The following is a 21308-nucleotide window of genomic DNA, read 5'->3' as shown; positions in this document are numbered from 1 at the left end:
ATGCCACTTTGTTGTGATCCCATCAGATCCTGCAAGCTACTAAATTCCTGTGAGGAACACCCGGGTGCCCTGGGAAATGGTGCTGGTGAATTAGCTGGGGGAGCCCTTCCCTTTGGGTCAATACTCAGCCCAGTACCCCAGCCTTGCAGTTTAAAGTGCATGCCAGTACCGGATGAAATGATCCTCAAATGGCCCTTCCCCACCTCACCGGGCTGAGTTTTAATGTCACAAAGCGTGTTAAGAGCAGGCGGGTGCTGAGTGCTGCTGTTGTACTGGTGAATTCCAGCCTGTCCCGCTCTGCCGGCCTTTCCTCTCCAAGCCTTTAACCGTGTCCCATCTCCTTGGGCGGCAGGATTTGGGCTGCAGGACGACGCACTGCAACAGCGAGGTGCTGCAGCGCTGTACCCTGGTCTTCCTAGCCACCAAGCCTCACCTGCTTCCTGGAGTCCTGCAAGAGATTGCTCCTGCCGTTACCCGGGACCACATTATCGTATCGGTGGCTGCTGGAGTCACTTTGCAGACCCTGCAACAGGTGAGTATCTGATGGTCCCTCTTGTCCCTCCCACCCCCCATTAAACTGTGAGTGTCCGGGGCATGCACACACATGTGAAGGGTTTATATTTGCTTTTATACAATGGCCTGGATAAGAGGAAGAATGCCTGTAGGTAAAGAGCGCTCCAAATCCACGCAGCTCTCCAGTGAGTCCAGTGTGTATACAGCCAGGGCCAGATCAAGGCTCCCCCCCCCATGTGCCATAGATCTGCCCCCCTACATGGAATGGGTGTGGGGGCAGGGGAGGGAGTTGCAGGGGGCATCCATCCCTTAAGAATAGCTACCCTCTCCATCCCAAAGAGGCAGGGGGTAGCCAGGGGTGTCCCAGTACTTACACCTGGCCTGCTGGGGTGGAACGCCAGGCCTGCTGTACTCTTCCCCTTCTGCCACACATGGAGTATTGTTCTGGGAAAGGCGGTGCTTGCTACTTCCAGGTGTAATCCAGCCCATTGAGGTGTATGAGGCAGTTCACACCTCTCAGAGCTATTGTCCCAGTTTCTCTGCAGACTCAGGCAGCCGTCCCTGTACCTGTTATGCCCAGGTAATGTTTTCAAGCTTCCCTTTGCAGTCAGGAGAGCTAGAGACTTTTATTTTTTTTTAAGTGAAAGCTGAAAATGTGCTGTAATCCCATGATTCCAGGAGCTGGGGCCCAGGGCATGGGTCTATCATGCCTATGCCTTAATCCAGCCCTGTCAGGTCGCCATGTACTGGTTGCCAGCAAGCAGGTCAGTTTGTGCCAGTCTCAGCAGAGGAGCCAAAGGCCTGGAGCTTAGCACAGGCATACATGGGCCTGCTTGGTGGGCTGTGCTAGCCAGCAAGCGTGATCCCTGGTGGTTTTGTGTTTCTTGTCATCAATCAGCTGTTCTCTGTTTAGTCCTGCTTCTGAATTGTTGCCTCTCTGTACGTATCTGAAGAGACTGAATCCAGCAGGGGGCGCTGAGCTGACACACACACACACCACCCCGGCTAGGCTCCGCAAACCCTCCTTCCTAAGTTGCTGTCAATGGTTTTTCCCCACCCACCTCCGCTCCTCCCTGTACTATGTAAAATGATTGCCACAGATTGAGTATTATGCCCTGTGCCCCTCTATCTTGACCTGCAGCCCCCCTGTTATCCCAGTCCTGGACACCCCCCCTCCCCCGCACAGCCTTGCCGATGCCCCTCAATCCTGACCTTCAGCCCCTCGGCCTTCCCAGCCCTGGCTTCCCCTGGCAATCATGCTGAGCTCCTGAGCTGCCTGGTGGGTTTGCCATGTGGACACACTGCAAGGGCTGGGTTAAGCCTGCCATGTCCTCTGTGACCAAAGGCACATACTACGCCCTCCGTTGAGACCGCTGGGCTGTCTCCCAGCCCCTGTCCCCACCAGCAGCAGTGTTCTCCTGGTTTAGTATCACGGCCGTCTCTCCCTGCAGCTTCTCCCTGCTGGGACCAAGGTGCTGCGGGTCATGCCCAACCTGCCCTGCGTGGTGCAGGAGGGGGCAGTGGTGGTTGCCCGGGGGAGCTGTGCTGGGGAGCAGGAGGCCGCCCTGCTGAGGAGCCTGCTGTCCGCCTGCGGGCTGTGTGAAGAAACGCCTGAGTCCTACATCGATATCCACACAGGCCTGAGTGGCAGCGGGGTAGCCTACGTAAGTGCCCTTGTGCTGGGCCCTCCAGCCCCAGGTATTTCCCGGTTGATCGTCTGCCAGCCCTGCCAGGGCAGGGTTGTTCCCTCCACCCTGGGCTTTCTGCAGCTGCATACAGCGACTCCCAAGCATTGCTCTGAGTTATCAGTCCTGACACTTGAGGCTTCTCCGATGGGCACCCTGGGCTCCCCTCTCTCCCTGAACGACGAATCCCTGGTGCCTGCTGAGCTGTGTGTGCTCATGCCCGTGATAGACCCTCGGCTGCCTCTAAACCATGTGATCTTAGAGTGGGGCAGCCTGCGCCCCTGGTCGGTTAGACAGCACACGGGGGTCCGGGGCTGCTACAGCTGAGCTCTTAGTCTAGTAACTGGTGCCGTTGCCCATAGAGGCTTGGGAATCAGGGGTCTAATGGAGTCCAGTTGGAGACCTCAGTCCCTTGCCTGTAACTTGCTTATAGCTTCATGGGCGTCTGATTTCTGCCAGGATCAGGATGGTGGCCAGCAGCGTTTGGAAGGCTCTGCTGGCTCAGCACTGCCAGGCTGGCTCCTGTACTAGGATGCCTCCATGTCCTGTCCTCCAGAAGCAACAGGAGTAAGATCTAGCTGTTCCCTGAATGTCCGCCTTTCCCTGCTCCAGGTTTACTTGTTTGCTGAAGCCCTGGCAGACGGTGCTGTGAAGATGGGCATGCCCAGTGCCTTGGCCAATAAAATTGCAGCCCAGACACTGCTGGTAAGTTTGGACTTTGCTGTCAGTCTTCAGATTCCCCCATTTAACCCAGTCCTGTCCCCTCCATCAGCTCCCAATGCACCTTTCTTCTGACCTGCAGTTCCGACATCTATTCCAGTCCTGGGTTCCCCAGTGCAGCCTGCAACACCCTCTGCTACTGCCCATACAGCAAGTGCCCAGGAAAAGCTCTCAGTCTTAAGGAAAACTCCTGTATCGCCCCTGTGCCTTGCGGCTCCATCTGCCTTTCCAGTAATTCCTTAGCTGTTGCTGTCTTACCACACCTTGGTTCCTACCCCCTTAGTTTCTCTGACGGACTCTGCCGTTTGAGCTGAGCTGTGATCAGCCAAGTGTGTAAGGGCTCCTCTGGGACCCGTAGGGGCCTTGCTGCTTAAGAATCCTTGCAGTCAGTCCTGGGGACTCATCCAGGACGTGATGGGGCTGAACTGGAAGAAGCAAAGCCTCTTTGGCTGTCCTAGCATGGCCACCAGAGGGAGGAGGTGGTTGCAGCTGCACCGGACAAACCTAGGAAGAGTCAGTAACTGCCCCAAAGTCCTTCCAGTTAGCGAAACCAGAACCATGTGAACAGAGGGGGAGCAGGATGCAGGCTAGAGGTAGGATCCCCATGCACAGACTGGGGAAGAGGGCTCCTGGAGCCAGCTGCCCCTTAATCTGTGGATTACCAGCTGGCCAATTTCTTGCATCCATCATAGATTCTAAGGCCAGAAGGGACCATTGTGATTATCTAGCCTGACCTTGTGTTTTAGACAGGCCAGAGACCTGCCCCCAAATCATTCCGAGAGCAGAGCTGTTAGAGAAACAGCCAATCTGGATTTTAAAATTGCCAGTGATGGAGAATCCACCAAGACCCTTGGGGTAAATTGTTCCAATGGCCAATTACCTTCACTGTTAAAAAATTCTGACTTATTTCTAGTCTGAATTTGTCTAGCTTTAACTTCCAGCCATTGGATGGTGTTAGACTTTCCTCTGATGGACTGACGAGCCCATTATCAAATATTTGTTCCCCATGTAGGTACCTATAGACTGTGATCAAGTCACCCCTTAACTTGTCAAGTATCAGGGGGTAGCCGTGTTAGTCTGTATCTACAAAAACAACAAGGAGTCTGGTGGCACCTTAAAGACTAACAGATTTATTTGGGCATAAGCTTTCATGGGTAAAAACCCCACTTCTTCGGATGCATGAAGAAGTGAGGTTTTTACCCACAAAAGCTTATGCCCAAATAAATCTGTTAGTCTTTAAGGTGCCACCAGACTCCTTGTTGTTCCCTTAACTTGCTCTTCATTAAGCTAAATAGACCAAGCTCCGTGAGTCTATCATTGTAAGGCAGGTTTTCTACCCCTTGGAGGAAGCAGGTCATGAATTTACAATGGGGTACATTAGCTGCATTACTATGACGAGAGTTTGACCTGGTTCCCCTTAACTCTTGTGTTAATGGCATTCACACCATGTATAACAATGGGAGGCAGTGCTGTCTAGCAATCAGAGCAAGGCACCCAGGTTGGGAGACCTGGGTTCTGTTCCCAAAGGCCACAGAGTGAGCCAATGGGAGAGTGGGGAAGTCGCTTGCGTCTCTTCCTGGGAAGGGAGCAGTTTGGATGGAGCATGGTCTCCCTCCCCCAGCTCCCCAAATCAGAGAGCTGGGACAGTTATAGGATGCTAAGGCACAGCCCCCCACCCACCCCGCTCTTCTCTGAGTCCGCCTCCTCTTGCAGGGAGCAGCAAAGATGATCCTGGAGACAGGGGAGCACCCGGCCAAGCTGCGCAGCAACGTCTGCACGCCTGGCGGCACCACCATCCACGCCCTGCACGAGCTGGAGAAGGGGGCGCTGCGGGCCACCGTCATGAATGCCGTGGAGGCTGCAACCATGCGGGCTCGCGAGCTGGGCAAGAGATAGGGGCCCAGCCGGGCGGAGTGTTCCAGGCTGCCTGGCCTGTCTGAGCCACATGGAATCTCCGTCCCGTGATGGAAGGAAGTTTCCCAGGTTGTCCAGCGGATGTAGATCCCATTCTTCCCTCCCTAGGTGCCTCTCTTCCTGCCTGAGGGATTCCCAGCTCCAGGTCACCAGTGATATCCTCTAGCCCCAGTCCTTCCCCACGGGACATGGCTTCCCCACATGTGAGGCAGGGTCCCCTTGTGTTCCTGGCAGTCCCCTGACCTGCGTTGGCCCAGCCCTGCCTCGGCTGTGGGGACTTCACACTCGTAGCCATTCCATACGCGTTGTGTGCTCTCTCCGGACGGTGGGTCCCTAATAAATAATGACAACAGCAGGACGTGGGAGCTGCTGGCCCAGAGTCCTGGCTTCTTCTGCTCTCCTTTGTTTAGAGATGGTGCCCATCCTCCGAAGGCAGCCTTGGCACCAGGCTTGCCGTCTGCACGCTGCAATGATCACGCGGCTGTCGTGGAAACCTGGTGCCGATCCGATCCACCCAGCGTCTCATGTGCCGGTGTGTCTGGTCTGGTGGGGGACGGTGTGAGCAGGTGCTGGTTTATAGGATGCTCTCCTGGGGAGTGGTGGCTCATGGAGCCTTAATGCAGCCTGCAGCTTCCCTCCCCCTTTAGCAGGGAGGTGCAAATCCCCAGGTTCCAGCAGCCCCTGCTCCCTCTGAGTGCCTGGGTGAGGGGGGAATTCCCTGTCTTCCTGACTCTTTTCACTGGTGGGTGGGTAGGAAACACATAGCAGCAGGGGCCTGGGAGAGACCGTAAGCTCCAGCTGCCTGTTAACAGCTGCACCGGCAGTCCCAGGAGAGCCCCAGCTGGCATGCGGCGTAGGAAGCCATGTGTGCCAGCAGTGGGCGGTGAAATAGAGCTGTACTGTGCCCTCCAAAGGTCTGTTGATCTCTTGGCTCCTCTGCTAACTAAAGGGTTAATGGTGACGGCATCACCACCTGCTCTAGTCCATGCAAGCTGGCCCCTGGCCTGAGGGCAAGCAGCGGTCAGTCTAAGGCAGAGTGCGTCGCAAGCGGAAAAGAAGCTGTTCCATGGCTGTAGGTTGTGTTAACCCTCTTCCTGCTGCAGCCTTTTCAATAAGGGGGGTTGGTACAAATCCTCCATGCACAGTAGCTCCTCCACTCTGCTGCAGCGCCAAATCCATCACTACACACTGTCCCTGGCTTACTGTCAAATCGAAGTCAGGGAGCCCCCACAGCCCCGCCAAATGCTCGGTGAAACCTGGTGCTGTATTGACAGAACCAGGGAGGGAGGTGGGTAACTGGGTCTTCTGGTGGCTAGAAGGGGGAAAGGGAATTTATCTCCTCCCTCCTTTGGGCAGCGGTGATTGTAGGTTGGGCGGGGGCATCAAAGTTTATCTCCCCATGCCAGCAAACCTCGACCGACAGCTCCGCTGCCCTATTGTCAGCCACTCCATCTACCAACAGTACGTTGTCTGGATGTGTGATAAAATGCTCAGCAGTGAAAGAGTTAACGATGACATGCAGAGGTACCTGTAGGGCTGTGTTCCGGCTGCACAAGACTCCACTCCCAACTATACCTACTTACCTGCTCTCTCGGAGAACGCACCCACGTACTTTGGCCATCACAAGCTAGTGCATGGAGTGCTTTTCCCTCTGTGGCTCTTGAAGGCTGGGTGGCATGATTGTCCCTATTCTACAGCTGGGGAAACCGAGGCACGGGATGGCAAAGTGACACAAGCCAGCTCGGTATTAGAGCGTAGTGCTCAGCCTCTCTGTCTCATCTGGCAGCCTGAGACTTGAGGCCCGCCACCCCACCCCTGCCCGGTGAGCTGGTCCCAGCAGGGAGCTAACAGCCCTCTCACATTCATGCAGGGGAACCCACAGCAGGGCAGCGAAGATCCTTCCTGATCTGTGACCCCCGTTTGCTCTGGTGTGGGGTGGGTAGGTAATGCCAGCTCTAAGCCGAGTGGTGAGCTGCAAACAGAAGTAGAAAGTGCCTTTGCTCTTGGCAATCTCTGACTGGCTGCACTACCAGCCCCTCAGTGCCAACTGTGACCCCAGCACAATGCATGGCCCAGGGGAGGAGGATGTGCTCTGTGTGCCCCTTCTCCAAATGGCTCTGAAATGTGTTGCCTGCCCGGCTTTCCCCCACTGCTCCCTCCGGGATCTGTCAGCCAAGCTCACGGTCCTGGGACTCCAGCTACATAATGCACCTTGGCAGGTGGCGTCATGCAACATTCCTATGGCTTTGGAGGATGACACAGATATGGACCGGGCCTCCATTTAGGGGCCTGAACCGATGTCCCTGCAAGGCCAGTTCCCATCTCATGTGCCACCCACCTCTCTGTTGGCTAATTCTCAGCCATGCAGCCAGCCGTCTGTTCCACCCCCGTTTGCAGCCCTTCAGGGCCGTGCAGGCAGCACCCATGCAGGACCCTGAATTGGCTTCAGGTTGAAATAATGAGCGGCGTGAGGGAAAGAAATAAAGGATACAGGAGGTAGGATGCTGGAGGGACTGGCTCAGGAGGAGAGAGGGGAATCTGTGTAGGGCAGTCTCCAAAGCCCCCTGAAGTCAATAGGAATCTTTCCATTGGCTTTAGTGAGCTTTGGATCGGGCCGCCGAGAGGGGGAATTGCAGGGAGCTTGAATTTTTGGGGGGCGGGAGGAGCGATACCTCCAGAGTAAGAACAGCGCCGGACAGGATGAGGTTCTATCCCCCTCCATCCAGCCTCCCCCTCCCATGAGGTTGCACCTGGAGCTGGTCAGGAATTGTAAGGTTTTTCATCTTTGTTGACATTTTTTCTACAAATATTTTCAGGTTTTCATTGAAAAACAGGGTCATTTGGGGATATTGTCTGATCTCCCCGCCCCCCCAAATAAAAACCTCATTGAAAACCGATATTTCCTGCTGAAATTTATTTTATGAAAAGGTCATTTTCTGTGTAAGCCAACACCCCACCCCCTGAATCTTATGAATGAAAAGTATTAATCAGCGCTGGCTGGCTGCATTTCAGAAGCGAGGGTGAGTGGTGAATGGGCTGTGGAGCTGAAGTCTTCTCATTCAGAGGGACATGTGCATGGCAGTATTTGATAGTCTGCTGTCTTTGATGTGTGGTTAAAGGGCGTGTCAGGCTAACGAGGTGCCTGTATCATGGTATTTATAAGGAGGTTTGGAAGGGTTTGTTTTTTATCGGTAACTATCATTAATTGTCAATTTCACCAAACACGTTTCTGTCCATTATCCAAATTTACTGACAGGCAAAGTAAAAAGAAAATTCTGCCTGAGAATTTATTTTAATTTGAGTTAAGGACAGGTTTCAGAGTAGCAGCCGTGTTAGTCTGTATCCGCAGAAAGAACAGGAGTACTTGTGGCACCTTAGAGACTAACAAATTTATTTGAGCATAAGCTTTCGTGGGCTACAGCCCACTTCATCGGATGCATAGAATGGAACGTCTAGTAAGGAGATATATATACATACAGAGAACATGAACTCCCACCTTTTCATGTTCTCTGTATGTGTATATATATCTCCTTACTAGATGTTCCATTTTAGGCATCCGATGACGTGGGCTGTAGCCCATGAAAGCTTATGCTCAAATACATTTGTTAGTCTCTGAGTTAAGGATATTTACTTTGTATATTTTAACATATGATGTTCACAAAACGGGTTTTAACAGTTATGCAGATCTCGCTTTTTGAAGCTCAACATCTATGGTCATTAAATAATTACTGTCTGAAACTTGCCCCCCACTGATTTCCCACAAATGTGAAAATTTAAATAGATAAAAATTAGGGGGGGAAATGCTTAAAAATCTAAACATTGATATGACCCACTGAAATGGTACAAAACCCAGAAGACTTGAATTCTGCCAAACTTAGTTGTAAGGCACTTGATCACTGGGGTTGTTAGGTTCTAGGCTCCCGCATTATTTTCTTTGACCCTTGGGGAAAGGTCTTAATTTTTTGTCTTTAAAACTAAAGTCAAAAGTTTCACACACACACACCCCCAATTAAAAACTCACATTGACTATTTGGGGAAAGGAGGAAGGATGGGCGGGTGCATGAAGTGCTAGGCAGGGACTGGAGAGATCTGGGTTCAATCCTTTGCTCTTCCATAGCCTCCCTGTGTAATCCAGGGCAAATCTGCTGCTCCGGTCCCCATCTGTCCAAGGGGGAGAACACGCCTCATTTCCCCACCCTTCATCGGGCTTGTCTATTTAGATTGTGGGCTCTTCGGGGCAGGGACTGTTTCTCATTGTGTGGCAGTGCAGTTCCTCACTGGTCAAAACTCTGAATTTCAGTTCTGCTCAGAAATTCTTTGACCTCTTGAACAAGTTTTTGTTCCAAATTGGAACAGAAACTCAAAAACATGACATTTCCCAGGGAAAAGGACAGTCTGGATTTTTTTATTTTGCAGCAAAATCAAACTGTTTTGGTTCAGTATCTTTCCGCGTGAACTGGAGCAGCCAGCTGATCCTTACTCCGGGGGACAAGTCAAGGTCCATAGCTGCAGGAAGGGTAGCCTAGGACGCTGAGAGCCCTGGTGCCAACTGGAGCTCCCAGGGGTGGCACTTTTCCTGCTCGGTGGCAGGGACCCCGGAAGCCCCGCAGTCTACCAGACGACTGGGTTGGAGACCTACCAGCGGCCTGCCGAAACCCTGCTTGTTGGTTCACTGGAAATGCGTCAGCCCACTACATCTCTGCAAAATTGGCATTTTCCAACAAAACTGACCAGTTCTACTCCTCGCAGGATGGGGCCCTGGTCTCAGCTGGAACCTTTTTGCCCTGGAAATAATAATGAATGAAGGAGGGAGTGATCTCTGGTTGCAAAGTGCGGAGATGAAAGCCGGGAGAGCAGCAGTAAATGGGAACAGTAGATTCTATGGCAAGTAGGGGTTGGAGAGCAGCTTGCAGGCCAAACTCAGCTGGGGAGGAATGCGTTGCCCTGGAGATCCGCCGACATAGGGAGGTAGCTGGTGCTTTAAGGCCCTCTCTTGTTCTGCATTAGACTGAATGTCCTCCAGTGAGAGGCATCGGAAAGCACCGGGGTGCAGGGAGAAGGGGGAGGGGCGGGAGTCAATGGAACTCCTGCCCAAAGCGCGCATAGAAAGTCTTTCATTTCATAATAAAACACTGTGCGGCAGCCTTGGGCTCACATGCTATAAATAGGTATAATTGCATATTCCCCTTCTTGGCTGGCAGGAGCACCAGCAGTTAGAATGAGTTTGATATTTATATCCCAGCCCTGGGGCTGAATGAAAATTCACCCAGCTAAATAAAAAAGTGTCTCATGAGCACATAAAATCCTGAGGTTTGCGGCGGGGGCAATCAGCTGCTGTGATGATTTACATTTCCCTTGTAAGGCACAGAGCTAATAAATTGGTTTATGGCACGTGCTACACAGGACTTTGCAATGTTACACAAGCAAGTGTATTTCAGAGAGGAACAGCTCTGTTTCCTGGGGAGAGCCATAAACACCTTTTGCTAAGGGGAAGCGGTTTGTTGATTAAGGGTACGTCGACACTACCCGCCGGATTGGCGGGTAGCGATCGATCTATCGGGGATCGATTTATCGCATGTAGTGTAGATGCGATAAATCGATCCCCCATCGCTCTCCCGTCGACTGCTGAACTCGGAAGCAAAGTCGACAGGGGAGCCGCAGCCGTTGATCCAGCGCCATGACGCGAAGTAAGGAATTTTAATTCCATCTAAGATACGTCGCCCTTGGGGCGTGCTTTTGATGGTCTTTCCCCCCCCCCCCCCCCCCGCCAGTGTAGACCAGGCCTTAGAGTGACACGATCGTCCCAGGTGTGGATAGATCTGTTCTCCTCCGCATTCCTAGCAACCCCTTTTTACTGAACCAAGGGATTTTAAAACTAACAAACCTTTCTTTTGCAGCATTTAAGGCCAGAAGGGACCCTCGAGTCTGATCCCTATTACATATTTACGTCGTTCCCACTATATTGACCCCAATAACTTAGGTCTAACTAAAGCCTTTCAGGCCTGGGAAGCCTAAATTGAGGCCTGCTGCAGGCAGAGAACAGGAGAAACCAAGGCGGCATCAATGCCTGAAACTGATCAACTTCACCGTGAATTCTGGGGGGAAGTGCTGCTGCTGTGCAAGGTGCTGTACATGACACAGAAGTGTGTAGACAGATGCTGCAAGTTCAATCACAACTTTTTGGGCTCACTAGCGCTCACTGACGTGGGAGGGAAAGAATCATTCCCTCGACTTCCGCAATCGCTGGGTGAAATGTTCTGGCTTGCATTCTGCTGGAGGTTGGACCTGATGGACATACTGGGCCCGTAGAATCTGTGAATCAAGAGAGCTCCTGCCCATTACGATCATCTGGTTTCCAGTGCAGAAAGGCTAAACTCTACCTGGTTGAGTTTCCTGCTCACACCCCCAGTCTCTGCTCCACCCACATCCTTGCTGAAGTAGCTTAGTGTCATCCCCATTTTACAATGGGGAAACTGAGGCAGAGAAGGGCAGTCACTTGCTGAAGCTTGTGGGTTCCTTATCAGTACCTCCCAAATCTGTGTTTCTGTCAGTGCAGCAAGTCCCCTGGCTGTGAAAGTGGCATTGAACTGAGTAGGAAGAGAGAAAAGGGGCCGGGCCAGCCCTAAAGAAGATGGCCCATAGATTCTTCTCCTGGGTGGCCTTGACTCACAAGAGGTGGTGAAGCTGGTCAGCTGAGATGGATTTTCAGCTTTCTCTTATGACATCCTCTCCAGCCTGCCTAATGCTCCAGTCCACCATATGGACCCACCCTCCCCATCAGCCAGTCTCACCTGGCTGACCCAGCAGGCCCCCTGCCACTTCATCCAGCAGCACCTGAACCCTACTGCTCCTGCCAGCCTCTTGCTGTGCCCCAAGAGGGAAGGTACAATGCCTGTGCGCACACACACACACACAGCCTCAGGGGCCAGCACTGCCAGGAAGGAGAGGGGGCCAAGCTGCTGCAACTGACAGGAGAGCAGGTGGTGGCCCATCAGCATTAAAATACAGCCTTGCAGGGAGTGGGAGGGTTGGGGGAGGGACAGTGTGGTGCTAGCAAAGGGAGGAAGCTGATGCCAGAGAAATGCATCTTCCTAGGCCCTCTGGTATATGACATTCAACCCAGATCAAGGATAGGATATGCTCTGCCTGGGGACCAAATCTTGCCAGGGGGATGGGCTTGAGCTGCCTGGCCTTTTCCATCTCCCCCGAGCAGAGCATAATCCTCAGCAGCAGAACCAGAATGCTTCATTAGTCCCCCACAAAGCTGCTGTTCTCCCTCTGAGGGCCAAGCTTCCTCCGAGGGCTACAGACTCCATGGAAACACCAGCCACTGCATGTCATCAACATCCCTGCCCATCGCTACCGGCCTAATCCAAAGCACAGCGACCTCAGGCAGCCTCCTCCCATTGCAATGGGCTTGGAGCAGAGAGCCGTTCGTGCCCTCAAGGGGCATTCGCTTATCCCGAAGCTTTGCTATGGCAAGGGCAACTGGATCCATGCACCCTCTGCTCCATGGGAACTGTGTACACATCAAGGGGAGGACCCGCTTTGAACCAGAGGATCTCAGAGCATTTCGCAAACCTCAATTAGGCTCCGTTCCTTCTCTGAGAGTTGCACTGATTACATTAGTTAAGGTTTGTAGAACAATTTGAATATGAAAAGCTCTTTCTGCATGCTAAATATCATTGGTACAACACTCAGGTATTATACTCAATAGCATCTACTTGTCGTAAGGCTTTGGTCTCTTAGCTGAAGGAGCCACTGTCAGTGTACAAACCAGATACAACAGTTCAATGGTTGTTTCGAAGCAAGCTTAGGGCATTGTTTGGGAGGTACTGGGGCACACAGAAATGAGCTGACACGGCTGCTGCGCCCCCAAGACTTTCCTGAAAATGAGGTGCATCTTCCAGGGTCTCCCCAGCAAACAACACAGACATGTTTTCCTACTGGGAAGCAGAGAGATTGGCTGTCTGTCATTCCCTTACTCTAATCATTTGATCGGACAACACTGCCTCCTAAAGCCACAAATGCAGTTCGGACCCCTGCCCTGCACTAGCCTACACTCCCTACCAGAGTTTGGTGCAGAACCTAAGATTCCAGTGTCCCGTCCCCCCGTCCCCCGCCACAGTTATAGGATTAGAACCCTGGTGTCCTGACTCCCAGTCCCAGACCGGACCACTCCCCATTCCACCAGATCACATTTGGATTCTGACAATCCAGTCTCTTCCTAGGCAGAATATTCCTAGCTATGTAATTCTGAACTTCGGTGCTTCACAGGGTGAAATACATGACAAACGAGAGGCCTTCCCATTCCATGTCTGGGGAAGGGAGAGGTTATTCTTGGGGACGGAGTTAAACTGTGTTTCAAAAGACCTTCATGATAGACCCATACCAAGAGCTTCAAGGTCCTCATAACTGGAACTGCAACACACCTCCCTTACATTTCAGCCTCTGAGAATTATTCTGTACCATCAAGCAGCAGCCCCTAGTCACACTGGATGAACCTCCCAGTGGGTAATAAACATATTAGAACTAAATCTGTTTGCCACTAAGCTACTCCTCCAAAGACTGCCAATATCCAAAGCACTCGGTGGCAAAATTTTGAGATGTCAGCGTTACACCACAGCCCTTACTACTGCAACAGTAACGTTGACTGGGACCCAACACACCACTGTCACACCAAGTCTGCAATACCGACAGCCTGAAAAAGTAGCTCTGAGATCGCAACCATGCACCGCTATGGATGTTTTTGTAAAAGCTCTGCTCTAGGAATTATTCTGTGGGAGTTCCCTGGCCTGTGACGTACAGGAGGTCAGGCTAGATGATCACCATGGTCCCTTCTGACTTTGGAATCTATGACTCATTGTGCCAATGTTGAGATGGCAACCAGATTTAAAAGGGTGGAGAAGCAGCACAAGTTAAAAAAAATTGATGCATGCAGCTGCAAGGTTATGTGGCACATCAACAGGATATTAAAAAAACAGGTGTGAACATTCACTCGGCCCCGCCAGTGACTGAATCTGTCTAATGAACTATTTTGCTGCTGATCATCCTAACAGAAACAGCGAAGTACTCTGGAATTGTGGAAGTAACGTGGGAGAATACCATCCCGTTTTCCTCTCTTCTCACCCTCTCTCCCCCATACACAATACAAGGATTTTTTTTCATGCTGGGAGACAAAAGCATGCCTGGGAGATACAGACCCTAACCCCCGTTTCAGGGGCAGCAGCTCCTTGGACAGTCTGAAGCATCAACACAGAAGCGTAGACACTTCGGCCCGAAGCAACCCAAGCAGCGATTCCCAAAAGGTGACACACTGAAATATGCCAGGATATTTGTGTATGTGAGTGGGAGGACAAGGAGGTCATCATGGATTTATGAAGTGTTGTTTCTGTGCAGCTCACCAGCTCTCTCTCAGTATAACAAAATTTTTGAAAAAACACCTTTCACTTGACTGATGGCTTTATTAATTCCCAAAGACCAGCATTGGAAGCAGTAACTAATAGACTCTGTTGGGAATGGCAGAAAAAATACATGTCAGAATGAGATTGCTACAATCAGCCAGACTGGGTGTTTGTTCAGGGAGTTGGCTGGGAGCGGGGCTGCAGGGGAGTCTTTTACAGCAGCTAGTACTGCAAAGCACAGCTGGCCACTCAAAAATAAGCCTCATCACCAAGGATTTCAAAACAAGTAGGTTCCCAGATGAAACATACAAGGCCTGAAGTTTACCATTATTTATTTATGTTTCTTAAAAACAGTAGAAAGTTTCCAGATTGTTGCCTATCTAGAAATTACAGAACTTCACCAACATGCTAAAATGAGCTCCCATTATTTTTCTATACTCCCTAATTGTGAACATACATACATGGCTTATCAGTGTGATGGTATAGCTTGTACCTCCCTTACTCCATCACCTCTGTGTCACCTTCTTTCATGTCAGCAAATATTTAGATGGTCAGATCTCTGGGGCAGGGATAGCATCTTCTCAGGTCTCCTCTGAGCCACCTGGCAGCTAAAAAACAACAACCAATACTCCCATTGTCTCCACTCTTGTTCAGGCGGTATTAATCATCTCTGGGGTAAGTCACATGACTATGCGGATTTCCTCCACTACAAATTTACTCTCTTCCTTTAATTCTGCCAGCTTTTTCATTTCTCCTCCATCCCACCTGTAGCCCCAGCTCATTCTGCTACTTTTGACTCTCTCCTGCCCTTCTCACATAGGAGCTTCCAGATTTCTTTAATAAGATCTGACATCACCTTCCAATTTGATCCTTGACTTTCCAACTGGCTTCCACCCTGTACACACCAGTGAGACAGAGCTCTCGTCCAGACCAAAATCACAACACTTTTACTCCATCCTCACCATCCTAAGCCTCTGAAAGCCATGGCACCGTTGATTACTCCTAACTTCTTGAATCTTCTCCTCCAGTGGATTTCGCTGCTCCTCTGATGGTTGTTTCACCTTTCAGCTTGCTGCTTTAGCCACCCCTAGTTTCCATACAGATATGTCCCAGTGCTATTCAAACTTTGCCCAACTGGGACTAACACTGAAAGCTTGCTGGAAGGCTGAGGGATGAACCTAAGTTACATAAAAAGAACATTTTACAGCCACTGTGGTTTTTATGAGGCTCAACCCAGAGACTACATGTCCCAGCATGTAATATTCCATCTTGCCAAGCTCTGAGCTACACTTTGCTCACACCAACTAAAAATTTTAGGGTGGGGCCTTTCCATTTGCAGTAGTGGAAACAAAGGAAATCAGTTTTGTTCCTTGAAACAGTCCACCCGAGTCCCAAGCATTCATTGTATTTTCCTAATAATCTTTTCCTGGTTCCCGTAATGACACTGATCAGACAGAGGGGGAGTACTTTTAAAATGAGCTTTTAGCAAAATGTTTATAAAAACTGAAGTTAAATCCTTACTGATTTAAGGAAATCTGTTCTAATTACATTATTTTTTGAACCAGGTACTACTTACTTTTTTGCCGTGTTTACTCCTGATTTTTGTAGTTAATGGCTCATCCTTTAACAGATCACTTTTCCGATAAACATGCCTACCCCTCTTAGCCATATGCATATAAAGCAGCTCATGAGAGCTGGCGTCTACTCTGTCACATGCATCATCAACAGACTTGCCAAATAAATTCCAGCTCTGGAATCTTTATTCCTTGTGATGATGCAAAGTAAGAACCCTGCTTGACTTTCAGATCCTGAGAGAGTCTATTGCACCGGTACTTATAAAATACATCTTTTTACTTGACAATTGGGTACCGTACATTTTATCTGGAGTCACTGAAAGACAAACAGGGATCCCATCAAGGCCGTTTGTGTAGTCACTTTTCACTTACCAGCCACGCTAATTTCAAAAATAAAGGAAATTAGTAACTGCAGAGATTAGCTCACCTGCCACAGGGTCAACAGCTTGACTCAAGTCCTTCACCTCCTTCCATCTTCCTAACAGTCTAGTCCTTTGGAACCAGAAGTTGTAGTTGGTTCATAATTTTTAGGCTTAAGTGGAAACTTTCCCCCATCCCCAAGTGACATATGAAGCTCCACATGAGAAATCACTGTCTCTCAGAATTCCAACTCTCCTTCAAAGAGTGACATTTTAAATCTTCATAGAGATTCACAGACATTTTAGGCCAAAAAGGGACTATTAGATCACCTAGTCTGATCTCCAGTATAAGAGAGGCCATATAATTTCACCACATTACCTCTGTATTGAGCCAAAGACTAGTGTTTGACTAAAGGAGATCTTTCAGCAATATACAAATTGCTGACCTATTTTCAAGTGATATAGGTAGCTTAGGGCGAAAATTTAAGTTTTGTTAAAAAAAAATACAAAACGTAATAGAAATTATTTTTAAATAATCAAAGTAAGTAAATCAGTGTAATTATGTAACTTAAAACTTTCCCATAGCGTACACAACTCAAACACTGCCATACGCTTGTATGTGACAGTGAGAAAACTGAAACTGATTGGACTATTTTCATATACTGGCTCTGAAGACAGTGCAAATTGAACAGCAAAAATAAAGACAGATCTTTTTTAAAAGTGCATATGGCTCCAGTAATCTAAGTGTTTAACATTACTGTAGTGGAATTTACCTTTATCTTTTTGAAAAGACCGTTTCCTTGTAACATGAACCCTGTCAGTTTTGTGGTAGTTTTTGTCTCTCTATTGTTTCCTAAATTAACTGTCTTTCATATGCTAGCAGGCAGTCTTCACCTGTCCCTAATAAAGCTACTCCAAACCAGAAGCTGGAATTCCAGTTTTAAAGGACACTATTCAGAGCTGATTATCCAAATGGAGAAAACCAGGTCTATAAGGCAATGGTATCAATTTATTCACTCTTCTTGGTCTCAAGCTATGAGATTTTATTTTGTAAACAAGTCTCAGTATTAGTTCATGGGCTCAGAAGCAAGAGTTGAACTACAATTCAAGAGATTCTTTTTCAGAGCAGCCAGTGTTTTTTTGTTTTTGTTTTTTTACAGGTAACGGGATGACTTTACCTATTGAAACAAATTTAGGAGAATCATGTACAGTTAATGCAATTTCAAGGGTTAAATCAAAAGCTTAATTGCCACATCATTTGAAGAAGACAAGTAACATTAAAATCTATTTTGTTTCACTATACATCCTGCTAAGGGGACGATTTACCAACTCCCCCTCACCCCCCCAAGTGGAACAGAAATTGATTAGATCTTCCTAGACTCTGAAGTTATGAGATGGAAAAATGGCTAAGTATCCATCCCCACCTGCCACAATGCAGGACTGTTCCACTATTTTTTATTTTTTGCTAAATAGCCAGACTAAAAGTATTTTTTTTAAAACCAGGCCAAAATAAAAAAAAATAAAGATTCCAATTAGAATCTCGTGCCTCTATTTTTTAATATAAATGTTGTGGGCCCCTCCAATTCCTGCCTCACTCCAGCTGCAGCACAGGTTACAAGCTGCCTCACTATAACAGCCTCTATAGAGGCAAAACCAAGAATCTTCTGCCTGCAGAACGTCCCACCGCTGAAGGGAATTTTGTTCTCTTCCTAGCCACCAGGCTTAACTGTTTTGCTATAAGAAGATGGCAAAAAATGGTATTTTAATTTTTAAAAAGTCTGAAGTATCCATGGTTTAAGAGCTATAGCAGCCCTCGTGCACATAAAGTAGCCATGGAGGTTACATTAGCTCACCAGCTCTCGGGGTGGCCTGTAGCTTATTAAGAGTACCCCCAGCCCAGAGCGTACCAGTTCTAATCCAGTGCATGTAAAACCCACCCCAGTTTTAAACCCACCCTAGTTTAACAAGCAACCAGTTAGCAAATGGGAAGGGTATGAATGACCAGCCCCCTCCAGAGTGTAACATTAGTTCTTACAGAAAGATACCCAAGCACATGGCTGCCAGTTTACATCCTGGTAGCAGCTACAGTCCATTGATGATTTGGGTCAAGAGAGTGAGGCTGCCGCCGCCACCTGGATTCACCTCCACAGAACTTTGCGTGCGAGACTGCAGCCAAGCTATCTGTTTAGCTTCGTTCCTTGCCCAGCATCTGTTTTCCCTCTTTACAACTTGAGAAGGAAGAGCCTCTCTTGGCGGTGTGTAGCCATGCATGTCCCCTTCCCCTCACAGCAGGATTCTTACTGCTGACCATCTCACAGCTCCGCCATCTTCATTAGTCCCACTCGTGTGAGGGAGAATCCCCTCCCTCTCAGTCAAGCTAGGGGGCAGCATGCCTTCTCTGTCCCACTGATGTCCAGTCCCCCGCCTCAGCCTTTCTCAGGGCCGTTGGTTAGTTTCCCCTCAATCCCAGGAGAATGGGGGTAAGCCCCTTCCTTGCAGCGACAATGGATACAGAGATTGGTCCCCCTGCCTCTGCCCCATGGGTTGGGGGGGGGGGGGGGGGATCTGCTGATGTCAGGGGTAAGGATTAGCCCTCCAGTGATGTTGCTGGGAATTATCCCCCTACATTCCATGAGTAGGGAATAGCACCTCCCAATGATGTTTAGAGTGAGGAATAGCCCTCAAGTGATGGCATTTTATGGGGGGTTATCCCCCCTTATTAGCCCCAGGAAGTAGGCTTACCCCTCAGTGACAGGGGGTAGCCCCAGAGGGAGGGACATCTGAGCCCCACGAGGTATTAGACCCCACTCCCTAGCAATGATGGGTGGGGGGGTTGGGTCCCCCATTGTCAGTCCCATTGCAGAGTGGGGTTAGTCCCCATCCATCCCATGGGAGTTTGGTGGGGCTACACCCCCAAAGGTGCAGCAGTAGGTGGCTGACCAGCTCCAGTCCCCCTCGCACCCCCTATGAGTCTGAGCTACCCCCTTGGTGCAGCCGCTGGGCCATACTAATGAGGGAGCGGAGCTGCACCAACTTGAGTGGTCCCACCTGCCGGGGGTCCTGGCTCTCCAGCCAGCGTAGCGCTGTCTCCAAGCCCCTGATGGCTTCCCGGGCCGTGGGCAGTGGGGGATCCCCTCCCTCCTCCACTCCACTGCCCCCCCCACCGCCTGCATCCACCCCTGCTACCTCCTCATCCTCATCCCCGCCACAGCCTCCAGGTCCTTCATCCCCACCATCCCCTTCCCCATCCTCCCCCTCCATGCCTGGCGCCGCATCGTCCAGGTGCAGCCAGTCGGCCACCTCCTCAGGTGCTAGGCGTTTATAGGCCAGGGCAGCCAGGTGGGTGAGATCACTGAAGACCTTGCTGTCCCCACCCAGTGGTTCCCCCTGTTCCTCTTCCCCAGGCTGGGGCTCAAAAGCCGCACGCAGCCCCAGCAGCCAGCACTTCTCGATGGAGCCGGCAGGGATGAGGTCCCAGGAGAGGCCAGCCAGGTATAGCATGTCCTTGAGCAGGAAAGAGCGCACAAAGTCCAGGGGGCCACTCCCACCACCGGCTGGGCCGGGCCCCCCAGCCGGGCCGCCTCCCCCACTGGCCACGGCCAATCGCAGCAGCTCCCGCTTGTAGAGCTGCTTGAAGGCGGACACCACGCCTTGCTCCAGCGGGGCTGGGATACGGCCTCCCCCTCCAGCCGAGCTGCCCCCTGCCGCAGCCTTGGAGAGGAAGAGGGCTCGGATGGAGCCATCTGGGGTCTGCAGCTGGGGTGGCTCCTCTGGGCCAGCACCGGAGGGTGGCGGGGGGCTGCTGAGAAGCAGCACCGCCTTCTGCTGGAGGCAGCTGCGGCGCAGATAACGCTTGACTCCTGGCACAAAGTCTTCAAAGAACCAGGCCCGGAGAAGGGCAGGTCCGAGCCGGGCCTCGGGGCTGTAGCGGTAGCAGGCTGGGAACTTGTCCTGGTTGTGGTGCCGGAGACTGGGTGGGTCTGGGAGCCCCCCGACCACCAGCGGTTTCAGCTTGTGCGAGCCAGTCAGGTTGGCAGCCAGCAGCACGGTGACGCACTCCTTCACCACCAGCCTCCGACGGGGGGGAGACTGCAGGCGGGGGGAATGGGCCCGCAGCTCCCCAGCCTGGCCCGGCAGCAGCTTCCAGTAGAGTCCGGTTACATTGGCGTTGTAGATCTGCTCGTCCCCGTAGCCTCCCCCGTCCGAAGGAGCCGCGGCGGCTGGAGGCGGCGGCGGCAGGGGCAGGAGCAGCGAAGGGTCCGGGAAGGCGGAAGAGGGGGCCCCGGGCTCCAGCTCCGCCTTGAGCGGCGGGGTCCCCGGAGCGGCGGGGTCCCCCCCTCCGCCTCCACCGCCTTCGCCGTAGATGCGCTGGCTGGAGATGCCGTGCCGTTTCTGCCAGCGCCAGAACCAGCCATGGCTGGCCTTGAAGGTGCACTCGGGCCCGTAGATCTGGCGGGCGAAGGCCTCGGCCTGGGCTTGGATGATGGGCCCGGAGAGCGGCACGCCGTGCTGCCGCAGGGTGAGGAACCAGGTGTAGACGGCCCGGTCGATCTCCTCCTCGTTGGCCAGGCGCATCTTCTTGCGCTGGGTGCCCACCTCGCCGCCCAGCTGGTCCAGGAACCAGCGCAGCTTGTGCTCGTCCTTGAGCCAGCCGCGCAGCGTGCCGCCGGGCACCCCGAAGTCCCGGCACACCGAGGCCTGCCGCTCGCCCTTCTTCACCCGCTCGATGGCCTGGAGCTTGTCCTTGATGGAGTAGGCGCGGCGGAAGGCCATCTTCACCGACAGCCCCCCGGGGGCCCGCCCGGGGGGCCCCCCGCCCCGCCGGCACCGCGCCGCCGCCCCGGGCTCGCCCAGCTCCAGGCACACCGGGGACGGCTCCCTGCTGCCCGGCTCCTCCAGCTCCAGCGGGCTCCGTCCGCCCGGCTCCACCGGCGGCTCCCGGCGGCTCGGCTCCTCCCGCCCCGGCGAGGCCCTGCTGCTGCTGCCGCCCGGTCGCCCCCGGGGCCGCCTGGAGCCCGTCCCGTCCGGGGAGCGTCTCCGCCTCGGCGGCTCCCGCAGGCCCAGCGCCGGGGGGTCCCCGGCGGCCGGCGGCCGCAGCAGCAGCGCGTCCTGCCCGCAGGCCATGCGGGGGGCTGCCCG

The 21308-nt window shown here is 51.9% G+C and overlaps 2 protein-coding genes across 2 annotated transcripts; one reads left to right on the top strand and one right to left on the bottom strand.

Moving 5' to 3' along the window:
- Positions 1-76: 76 nt before the first annotated feature.
- On the top strand, positions 77-5873 carry PYCR3 (pyrroline-5-carboxylate reductase 3). Its single transcript, XM_026659997.1, has 5 exons — positions 77-85; positions 287-532; positions 1965-2177; positions 2811-2903; positions 4632-5873. Exons 1-5 carry the CDS (start codon positions 77-79, stop codon positions 4812-4814), a joined length of 744 nt encoding a protein of 247 aa, XP_026515782.1. The 3' UTR covers positions 4815-5873.
- Positions 5874-18850: 12977 nt separating this feature from the next.
- Positions 18851-21175, bottom strand: TIGD5 (tigger transposable element derived 5). Its single transcript, XM_024216651.3, has one exon. It carries the CDS (start codon positions 20940-20942, stop codon positions 19134-19136), a length of 1809 nt encoding a protein of 602 aa, XP_024072419.2. The 5' UTR covers positions 20943-21175; the 3' UTR covers positions 18851-19133.
- Positions 21176-21308: the final 133 nt, after the last annotated feature.

This window comes from Terrapene carolina, unplaced genomic scaffold, assembly GCF_002925995.2.
Source record: "Terrapene carolina triunguis isolate 2854851 unplaced genomic scaffold, T_m_triunguis-2.0 Scaffold58, whole genome shotgun sequence".
NCBI classification, from domain to species: Eukaryota; Metazoa; Chordata; order Testudines; family Emydidae; genus Terrapene; species Terrapene triunguis.
The sequence above is the reverse complement of the archived record's forward strand: the minus strand, read 5'-3'. Positions and strand labels throughout refer to the sequence as shown.

What these genes read in the sequence shown, in the direction of transcription:
- PYCR3 (XM_026659997.1), top strand. An exon ending in GTGGCAGCGGGGTAGCCTAC is followed by an intron (nt 2,178 to 2,810) that starts GTAAGTGCCCTT and finishes TCCCTGCTCCAG; the next exon opens with GTTTACTTGTTTGCTGAAGC. An exon ending in TTGCAGCCCAGACACTGCTG is followed by an intron (nt 2,904 to 4,631) that starts GTAAGTTTGGAC and finishes CTCCTCTTGCAG; the next exon opens with GGAGCAGCAAAGATGATCCT.
- TIGD5 (XM_024216651.3), bottom strand. Translation starts at nt 20,942, where the DNA reads ATGGCCTTCCGCCGCGCCTACTCCATCAAGGACAAGCTCCAGGCCATC.